Source organism: Plasmodium sp. gorilla clade G2, assembly GCF_900097015.1.
Source record: "Plasmodium sp. gorilla clade G2 genome assembly, chromosome: 14".
In the NCBI taxonomy this organism is placed as follows: domain Eukaryota; phylum Apicomplexa; class Aconoidasida; order Haemosporida; family Plasmodiidae; genus Plasmodium; species Plasmodium adleri (nom. inval.).
Genome location: NC_041706.1, coordinates 1,880,342 through 1,892,538, shown reverse-complemented (window position 1 = coordinate 1,892,538; position 12,197 = coordinate 1,880,342). Strand labels below are relative to the sequence as shown.

At 19.3% G+C, this 12,197-nt stretch overlaps 1 protein-coding gene across 1 annotated transcript; it reads left to right on the top strand.

Moving 5' to 3' along the window:
- Positions 1-163: 163 nt before the first annotated feature.
- On the top strand, positions 164-11,498 carry PADL01_1448500 (conserved Plasmodium protein, unknown function; the record flags this gene model as incomplete). Its single annotated transcript, XM_028684771.1, has 3 exons — positions 164-10,989; positions 11,141-11,246; positions 11,373-11,498. 3 exons carry the CDS (start codon positions 164-166, stop codon positions 11,496-11,498), a joined length of 11,058 nt encoding a protein of 3,685 aa, XP_028540816.1.
- Positions 11,499-12,197: the final 699 nt, after the last annotated feature.

The window sequence follows — 12,197 nt, the reverse complement described above, 5'->3', positions numbered from 1 at the left end:
AAACAAGATAAAATAAACATAAAATTATATATACATATATACATATTAATATTCATTTATCCTTTGATTTATTTATATGTTTTTGTGTTAATATATTTATTTTTCTTTATATAATACATATAATTAATACCAAAATATATATATATATATATATATATATAATATGGAAAAAAAATGGATACAAGAAAAGTGTGTCGAATATAATCTAAGAAAAATGAAACATGATCAAAAAATAAATGAAAAGGACAATAATGCTATCCATAAAAATAGTTGTCATACTATTGAAGAAACGGATGAAAAATATAAAAAAAAAAAAGAAACAATAATAATAAATAATAATTATGGATTCATAAATAAAAATAACAATATAAAAAATAAACACACTGAATGTATTAACAATAATGTTAATAATTTACAATATAATAATATACAAAGTAATAATACTTTTAATGTATCACAAAAAAATTATATAAATGACACACAAATATTTAATGATGATCTAAAATTAAAAGGTGAATCACACATTAGTTATATTCCTAATAATATATGTAAAGATGAGGAGAAACAAGAAAATTATAATACTTTTTATAACAACGATAATATTGAGAGTATTCATAATAATGATAATTCTCATTCTTTTTACAAGAAAGACATAATATTGTTGAAGAATAAAAAGGAAAATTTAATTAATAAGAATATGTCTTTAAATAAATCTATATCCATTAATAATATAAATGAACCAGAGGAACATATAAAAGAAAAATTCATAAACAATAAGATATCCAACGAAATAAATATAAATAATAATCATAATAATAATAATAATAATTATGGTGATGATGATTATAATAATTATTATTCATATAATAATATAAATAATAATAATAATAATAATAATAATAATCAATTGTTAACACATGATAATTTGTGTGATTATAAAGATATAAATATTATGAAAAATAATATAGAAGATGAAAATTTAAAATTAAAAACAAACAAAAAAACAAAAAATTTAACAAATGATCATATAAATAAATCTTATTATGAAAATATAAAAAATATAGATAGTAATAATTGTATGTCCTTTGTAGGTAATATTTATCAATTAGATACTAGAGCTCCTAGTGTTTCTCAATCTATTGCATATAATACTTCAAATTATTTTATTGAAAATGAAAAAATAAAACATATACAAAATGATAAACAAATAAATAATGAGGACATCAAATGTGAAGACCATAATAAAAAGGAATATATATCTGATCACAAAAATAATATTAATAATAATTCAAAAATTGATATGTATGCTAACAACGATAATAAAGAAATATATAATTATCAAGAAATATCTGATAAGATAGAACAAAATAATTACACTATAAGAAATATTAATAATGTAAATAATAATACTTATAAATCAATTAATCAACAAATGGTATATGATTTTAAAAGTGATATGCTATTAACAAGACAAAAAAAAAATTTGAAATTAAAAAAAAAAAAAGAACAGAAAAAGGAAAAGCTAAAGGAAAATGATGAAGAAAATGTAAGGGAGAAAGAACAAAATAAAGAATATGAAAAATATGAAAAAAATGAAAATATTCAAAAAAATGAAAATATTCAAAAATATGAAAAAATTGAGCAAAATGAAAAAATTATAAAAAAGATAGATAAAATAAATAAAAAGAAACGTCTGAAACTTACCAATAAATATAATAATAATTATAAACTTTTTAAAAGTTTTGTCTTTTCACTTAATAATCCAATTAATTTTTCTCCTTCATCAAAAGAACAAGATTCAGCTTATATGAAATATAAAAATTTAAAAAATGAAAAATATGATTTAATGAATAAGGTCTCCACATATAAAAAATTTGATCAAATTTTCTTTTCCGAGGATTTTATTACATATGATTTTCAATGGTTTGAATCAGATGGTGTTGTATCTTCTTATGCATATGACTTTTCCTTTTTTGATGAAGCTGACAAATCCATGGTATCCTTAGATATCATAGATAAAGATGAAGAGCATGACACCGAGAAGTCTAATAATTCTTATAACTCTCATAATGATCATTCCATATTACATACACATATACATAAAACTAATGAGGATTATACAAAGGATGAAAATCATCTAAAATATAATATAGAGCCACATATAAACAATGATATATCTAATATGATTCATATGAATGATTACCAGAAAACAGAACAAAATAATAAAAACAATATAGATGAAGATAAAAATGTATATATGCAAAATGAAAATGATTTCCTAATTATGTATTCCAAAATAATTAATATAAGTTTTATATATTCTCCTGATATGTTAAAACATTATAATCATCCATCTATTAATTTGTTTAATACAAATAAAACAGATCTTATAACAACAAAGGACAAGAATATAATATATACTAATAAGAATGAAAAAGGTATAGATAAAACATTTAATATAACAAATAATCAGACAAATATAAAATTAGATAATAATAGAAATAATGTCAAACTACAGAAACAAAGTGGAGAAATATTTGATAATACTCAAGTGGATAGTATAAATGAATATGATATGAAAAAATCAAATATTCAAAAAAATATTCTTGAAATGAATTCACAAGATGTATTTATTTCAGATATTAAAGAAGAAAAAGAAAAAAAAAAAAAACTTTTAAATAATAAAATAAAAAAACATTTAAATAGTATGAATGTAAGAATTATCATAAAAGAATGGTATATAGATTATGGATTATATCCAAATTCTATTCCTTATATATATGTCATATCTACAAATAATAATAGATATCGTCTAGATAAACCATTAGCTGATTATTACCATATTTTTACAAAGGTTAAGCAAAAATTTGAAATAACCACAAGGATTCTCAAAACGTTACAAGTATATCCTAATATGTCTTATAACAGGTTGATGTCTTATTTAACATTATATAATTCTATAAAAAAAAAAATGAAACTAATAAATGAAGAACAGCAATCTTATATACCTATGGGATATACAAAAAATGAAGAAAATGAAACACTTGAAGAAATAGAAAAATGGGATAAAAATATTAAAAATGATATTAATATAAAAACATCTAATATTTACAATCAACATTTTAGTGACAAAATAAAAAATGATGATTCAATTAATGATGATGAAATACATTATCAAAATATTTCAAATGAAGATAATTTAGATAGAAATAACAATGAATTTCTTAGTGATAATTTATCTTATTATGAAAGTTGTACATCCGATTTTAAAGAAAGAGATATACAGAATGAAGAAGTCAATAATGAAATAAAAAATAAAGATACTATTCATACAATGAGAAGAGATAAATATGATGTTATTCCAAAAAATATGAATTTATCAGAAAAAAATGGTACAGGTGTTTATATTATGCCTGATGGTACTAAAAGTAAAAAATGTTCTTGGGGTGCACCTTATGCTGTCTTTGAATGTGATAAAAAAAAAATAATTAATTTATATTATTTTATAAAGAAGGAAATAAAATTGTTGGAATGTTTTAATATTAATCATTTGTTGGATACTCCTTTTATGAAAACGTTAGAAGAAAAATATTATGCTCAATGTGTTAAGCTGCGTGAACAGAAAAAGAAAACTGTGCAACATGATGATATGAATATTATTGGTAGTGCTGATAATGTTGATGGTAAGGATATAAGTTTTAATGTTCAAGATAAGGATATCACTTCTAATGTTCATGATAAGGATATCACTTCTAATGTTCAAGATAAGGACACCACTTTTAATGTTCAAGATAAGGACACCACTTTTAATGTTCAAGATAAGGACACCACTTTTAATGTTCAAGATAAGGACACCACTTTTAATGTTCAAGATAAGGACACCACTTTTAATGTTCAAGATAAGGACACCACTTTTAATGTTCACGATAAGGACACAACTTTTAATGCTCAAGATAAGGACACCACTTTTAATGTTCAAGATAAGGACACCACTTCTAATATTCATGATAAGGATATCACTTCTAATGTTCTTGATAAGGAGACCACTTCTAATATTCATGATAAGGATACCACTTCCAATATTCATGATAAGGACTCCACTTCCAATCTTCATGATAAGGAGACCACTTCCAATATTCATGATGAATGTAGCAATATTCATCACAAAGATAAGAATAACATATTTAAGATAAAAAATGTCACATTAAATGAACAAAATAACAATATTGTTGATAAGAAAAATTCGAATATACAAAATGAATATAATAAAAATGATGAATATTCAAAAGATACATGTATATTAAAAAATGAAGAAGACTTAAAAATAGACATAATAATAAATGAAACGAATAAAAATATAATAAATGAAGAACATATAAATAAAGATAATAAAATAGAAGAAAAGGAGTTTAACATGAAGATACAAAATGAAATATCACATTTTACATTTAATAATAATGTAAATAAAATTAGTGAATTACCATTACATATTATAGTACCTTTAGAAAATGAGAATATTTTAAAGATTTGGTCTTTCTTCAATAATTTCAAAGATGATATCTTCCATATTAATATACCTCTAAAAAAGATAGAAGATATATTTTTATTCAAAAGAAATATATTTAATAAAGAAATTATTTATTATTCAATTATTAATAGTACTTATTTAAAAGAATATGTAGAAAATCATAATTTGTTATACAGATTATTCTTAAAAATATCGAATAATATAAATAAAAACAAAAAAAATACATTTACAAATATAAATATTAAAGACAATATTTTAAAAACCTTGTTAATATTATTACATTATTCATTAATAAGAAAAAAAAATTTAGAAGATATACAAAAGAGTGAAAGCAATAGTAGTAAAAAAATAAAAGAAAAATATATAATTAAAAATGAGGAATATAATATATATCAAATGATGGATGAATATGAATTTCCTTTGATGAATAATTTTTGTAAGTTGGAATTTAAAAAAAATATCGAAATGGATACTGAAAATATTATAACAGATGATATTGATAATAAAAATATAAATAGTGATAATAATATAAATAGTGATAAAAATATAAATAGTGATAAAAATATAAATAGTGATGATAATAAAAATAACGATGATAATAAAAATAATGATGATAATAAAAATAATGATGATAATAATAAAAATAGTGATGATAATAAGGAAGATACAGAAGAAAAAAAAAGAATTATTCCAAATGATAAAATGTGCACAGAAGAATATAAAATTAAAGTACTATTATTAGAAGATATTAAACGCCAATGTATAAGATATCATAATAAAAATAAAAAAAAATTCATAAAAAAATATGAAATGGATACCTATTCATTATATAATAGAAATTATGAAGAAAATATTTATAGAATTGCCACAAGAAGGAGAAAAATAAATAAACCTATGAGAAAAATGAGAGCAATAAGACAATTAAGACAATTAAGAAAAATAAGACAAATAAGACAAATAAATGAAAAAAGAAAAAGAAAGAAGAAAAGAAAAAGAAGAATAAGAATAAGTAGAAGAAGAAACAAAAATGAAGAAAATGATACTTGTTCAATAACAGATAATAGAAATATGAACATATTATCAAATAATATATCTAAAGGTTATATATATGATAATTATATATACTCACATAAAAATAATAATAATTATAATAATTATATATCAGATACATTATCATATATAAATTCGGAAGATTCTTTACAGCCTTTTACAAGAAAAAGAAGAAAAAAAAAAAAAAAAAAAAGAAGAACAAGAAAAAGATATCTATACAATGATCTATATAAATCACAAAATGAATATATGCTACCAAAAATGGAGAACTTACAACATAAAGAAATGAATATAAAGCAAAGTTTGAATAATTATATTCCTCAAGAAAATAGTAATTATAATAATACATCAGAAAAATATATTCATAATAATAATAATAATGATGATGATGACATAGGTTGTAACAATATAAATTATGATAATAACAAATTCGATCTTTTTAATTATGAAAATACCGCTTTAAATAATACATGTAATTCTTTTTCAAGTGAAAATTATTATGTGGATGATAAAACGGATATTATTTTTTGTTCTAAAGATACAGCCAAATATTATATGGAATTATTAAATAATAAACAAAAAGATGATATATTAAATGAAAAAAAAAATCATGAACAAATCAACAGTATAAATGATAACGTATTAATAGAACAACAAAATGAAAATATTTGTAAAAATGAAAAAAATATGAATCATATAAATGATGAGCTAATTGAAGAAAAAATAAAACAATATGACAAGGAAGATGTTAAAGAAAATTTAAATCAAAATGAATCTTTTAATAATATGGAGGAAAGTTCTACATCCAGTATTTGTGAAGAAATACCATCATACTTAAATTCTTATAATGAAAAAGAAGAATATGAAGAAGATATTACAAATGATACTTATAAAAATATATTATCGAATGTGTTTGTAAATAGAAACAAGAAAAAAATGATATTCGAAAAATATGATGATATTAGAATATTAGATAATATATCATGGACTATCTTGTTGAAGAAATATATTTTTATGATTCTATATACTATGAAGCATTGTATTATATTTAATGATAAGGAAGAAAAGAAGGGTAATATTAATATAGGAGATGATAAGAATGGACTCACTGATAAGTGCCATAATATTGATACATGCAATAATATTGATACATGCGATAATATTGAAAATTGTAATATCGATGAGTATGATAATAAACATGAAAATATTAATGATGATAATCAAATTGGTGTTACAATAAATGAGTCCAATGATATATTAACAGATAATAATAATAATAATAGTAATAATAATAATAATATTTTAAATAGTGAAGAGAATAATTCAAAAAATGTGATAGATAACAATTTAAATGTTAAAGAAGTTATAACTAATAATACTGATAAAGAAGAACTATTATTTGATCCATATTTAAAAACAAATGATAGTACTGATATATTAGATGATGTATTATCATGTTATAATGAGAACGTAGATATAGATGATGACAAATGTTATCATATCAATATGTCTCATAATTTGAATGGAGATAAAAATAAAAAAAATATGTTTAACAATTTAACTTCTTTATATAGTGTAAATTTAGATAATATAAATTTAAGAAAATATAAAATGATGTGGTTACTTAATGTGAATAAAAAATATTTACAATATAATGAATTTGTTGATCTGATTGATATTTGGAACTTTTTATGTAAAGAAAATAATACATATGAAATGTTAAATGAAACTGATAAAATGAAAATAATAATTTTCTTTATAAATATTATAAAAGATAGTAATATATGTAATGAATTTGTAAAAAGAAATATTAGTTCTAATAAGACAATTTTAAATGTTGATCATTTAAATAATTCAATGAATTATATATTAGATGAACAAAAACAAAATAATATTATAAAACAAAATGATGTTTCTAATATGTCTTTAAATATTAAAGAGATAAATACAAATAGCTTATTATATAAATGTGAAAATGTTAATGTTTCTACAAAAGAAGAAGAAAAAAATATTCTATCTTATGTAAGTAATAATAAAGTAATAAATAATGATGATGATATCAATATGGATCATTTAAAGAGTGAAAAAATAAATATAATACCCCTTGAACACAAATTGTTGAAACCAACAAATGGTCTTACAGATAAGGATATGAATGATAATACATGTAATAATAGTAATATTTGTATTATGAAAAATGAATATTTAGGAGATGACAGATATGATAATAAATATTATTATCTTGCAGATATTTTTGGTTATATAAATAGAATATATGTTCTTTATTCTAATAATAAAAAGGTAAGGAATGATGAAAATGATAACACATATAAAGCAAATAACAACAACAATAATGATGATAATAATAATAATAATAATGATGATAATAATAATGATGATAATAATAATAATAATAATTATTATAATTGTTCTAATATCCCTGAAGAGATAATAAATTCTTTTATGTCTTATCATATTCAACAAAACATAAATACAAGAATGGTTTCTAAGTGTAATATAAATATTGGATATATTGAAGGAATATATAATATCGATCTTTTTATTAACAATTTTGATACATCCATTTATAAAGAATCAAACTTGAAAAAAAAATTTATCGAAATAAAAGATATTATACTGAACGAAGAATTAAATATTTTAAAGAATAATTTTAAAGAAGAAAAATGTAATATTAAAGAGGTGAATCACAACAAATATAATGATAATAATTTAGAAGGTACTATAACTGATATGGGAGATGAAGAAAGTTTAAAACATACAAATGATTTTATATTAAATGAGCAAAATTTTGATAAGGATTATATAGGAAGGAAAATATCTGAATCACCTACTAAAAGAAGAAATCCTGATAGATCTACTCCTGTTAAGGAGAATAGTCAAAGTAAAGGAAATAGTCAAAGTAAAGGAAATAATCAAAGTAAAGGAAATAATCAAAGTAAAGGAAATAATCAAAATAAAGAAAATAATCAAAGTAAAGGAAATAATCAAAGTAAAGGAAATAATCAAAATAAAGAGAACAATCAAAGTAAAGGAAATAATCAAAGTAAAGGAAATAATCAAAGTAAAGGAAATAATCAAAGTAAAGGAAATAATAAAAAAGATATAAAAGAAAATATAAATATAGAAGAGAAGATTATATATTTCACAGAAAATGAAAAATTATTTGAACAAGTTTTCTTTATTTGTGAAAAGATTCTTCATTTTAGAAAAGAAATAAATAATTTATTATCTGTAACTTATGAAAGACAAATTGATAGAAAAATATATAATTTTATAAATTATAGTATGCATCATATTATTAATGGAACAGTAACAAAGAATACTATAAAATTAATATTTAATAAATATATACATATCTTATATATAATAGAAAAATGTATGTGTTCAAATAATCCTTGCTATTTTATAAAAAAAAAATGGATACCCTTATTTCATAAACAATGGAATGATGATATTGCATTAATACAAAATCAAATCGAAGATAATATGGATGTATTAAATATATTCGATATTTTACCTCTATTAAATATATATTTTAATTTCTTCTATATATATGGAATCAATATTAAAGCCTTATATAAATGGAAAAATTATAATATTGAGCAAAGAATATTGAGCAAATATAAAGAAGAGTCTATTATGTGGAGTAATGAAGTTAAATATTTGGAAAAATTTTTTATGAAGGATTATAATAAAAATTATGAGAAAATGATGGCACGCAAAAATAAAAAAAATGAACTTGAACAAAAAATAAAGGATCAACAGAAAAGAGAAGTAAATAAAAATATCGATGGTGAACAGAAAAAGAATGATGAAGGAAATATAAAAGATGATGAAAATATAAAAGATGATGAAAATATTAAAGATGATGAAAATATAAGAGATGGTGATAATATTAAAGATGATGAAAATATTAAAGATGATGAAAATATTAAAGATGATGAAAATATTAAAGATGATGAAAATATTAAAGATGATGAAAATATAAGAGATGGTGATAATATTAAAGATGATGAAAATATAAGAGATGGTGATAATATTAAAGATGATGAAAATATTAAAGATGATGGAAATATTAAAGATAACGATAATATTAAAGATGAACAAAAAATGAATAATGATGAAAATATTAAAGACGAACAAAATAATAAAGACCAACAAAATATTAAGGATGACCACAAAATTAGTGATAATGAAAATACTAAAAATGAAGAAGTCGAAAGTGAAAAATCATCAACTGATGAAGAAGACACAGAAGACGAAATTATTATCCAAAAAAAAAAAAAAATGAATGCTTTAAGAAAAAATTTATTTGAATATATGCCTTTTCAAAAGAACGAAAAATATTTCTACTTTAAAGAAGGACATATGGAACATATAAATAAGTTTAAAGATTATCATACAATTTATAAGAAGGATGATAATCTTGATGAATTTGCAAGTGTGGAACAACTACACGTACATGATATTAAAATATATTTTATTCCTAAAATACAAAAAACAAATCAAGAAGATAAAAATAAACAAAGAAACAAAAATGATATAAATGTAGAACAACAAAATATGTTATTACATACATGTCAAAAAGAACAATATACTTTACATGGAAATATAATTAGAAATAATAAACATTATGATAATTATAATAATAATTGTTGGAAATGTATTAAAGGATATCCTATTCATAATATAACATCATTTACAAAATTGAAAAAAAAAAAAAAAAAAAATCCTCATATAAGTAAAGATTATATAAATAACAATCAAATAGAATATACATTTGAAGAATTACAATTAACACAAAATATGAAAAAGAAGAAAAAACAAAAAATGAAAAAAAAAAAAAATCAAACATTTCATATTATAAATAATGAAATGATAAATGATCGTATATATTATAAATTATATAATGATATATTTGAAATAAAAAATAAAATTCAAAACAATGATTATATTATCAACGAAAAGAAAGTTAATATATTTAATTCAAAAAATACATCACATATAGGAAATATAGCAAATACTATTAATTTAACAATTAATGATAATGTATCAAGTGTATACCATCATATCATGAATAAAGATCAAAATATTGTACAACAAAATGATATATACAACAATAATAATTATATAAATCAAACTGAAAATCATATTAATAATCATAATGATATATACAATAATCACAATCAATCATGTCTTTTATTATGTCAATTACATTGTACTATTTTATCACGTCAACATGAAATAGCTGATATCTTATATAAAAAATTAAATTTTGAAAATAAAAATACTACTATACAAAATAATATAAAACATACAAATATTTATTTGTTCAATTTATATTTTGATGAAAATATGAAAACATTATTATACATTATACCATCCAAAAAGTAAAACTCAAAAAAATAAAATGAAAAGAAAAGATATATATATATATATATATATATATATATATATATATATATATTTATATATATATTTATATTTTTGTTATATTAATATATATATTCATAACTAATATATTATTTTCATTTTTTTTAGAATTTATAAATCCTTGAATAGTAATTGGAAGGTTGGTTTAAAATGTAGAATACAAAAGCCATTATGCGCTACTAATTATAATGCATATTCAGCTAGAATCAGAAAGGTAAAAAAAAAAATATATATATATATATGTTTTAATATGAATCTATATTGTTACAAATATTTCTTTTTTCTTCACCATATATATATATATATATATATATATATATTTTTTTTTTTTTTTTTGTAGATTATTTATGATCCTCAACATTTATGGAAATGTGTAACAGTGAAAAAAGACACTCAGAAATTTAATAAAAATTCAATAAATCAAAAAGTCAACTTTTGGGAATTAACTAAAAAGAAAAATGTGTAATTTTAAATTATTTCGGATATTATTCAATTCTATCATATTTTATTCTACCTATGATTTTGTTTTATTATATATATATATATATATATATTGATGTATTTATTTATTTATTTATTTTTTTTTTTTTTGATTCTTTTAAACATTATATAATTTTTTAAAATATTCCCTTAAAAAAAAAAAATTTTTTTACCAATATATATTTTTATAATAAACACATTTGTTGCTTAACACATTAAAGATTATAAAAATGAATACTTATTTTTAATTTTTCCACATTTATTTGAAAAAGATTTAACTTATCTCATTTGTATAAATCTTAAATAAGTCCCACATATAAATATATGATAAAATATATATATATATTTATATATATTTATAATAGTATTTTTCAACTTTAGATATAAAAAATAATAAAATTATATTCTATATGCTTAATATATATATTATATTATATATCAATTGTATTATAAAAGGAAGGAAAAAGGCATAATTTGGAAACGTTTTAAAATAAATATAAATACATATAAATAAATGTATAATACATATGTATATATCTTATTATACATATATATTTTTCTTTTCATGTATCCATCTAATATTTGTCAATTTTGAATTTTTTAATATAAATATTTTAAGCTTAAAAATATAAAATGTTTATATAATATATAATATATTAACTTTTTTTTTTTTTTTTTTTTTTTT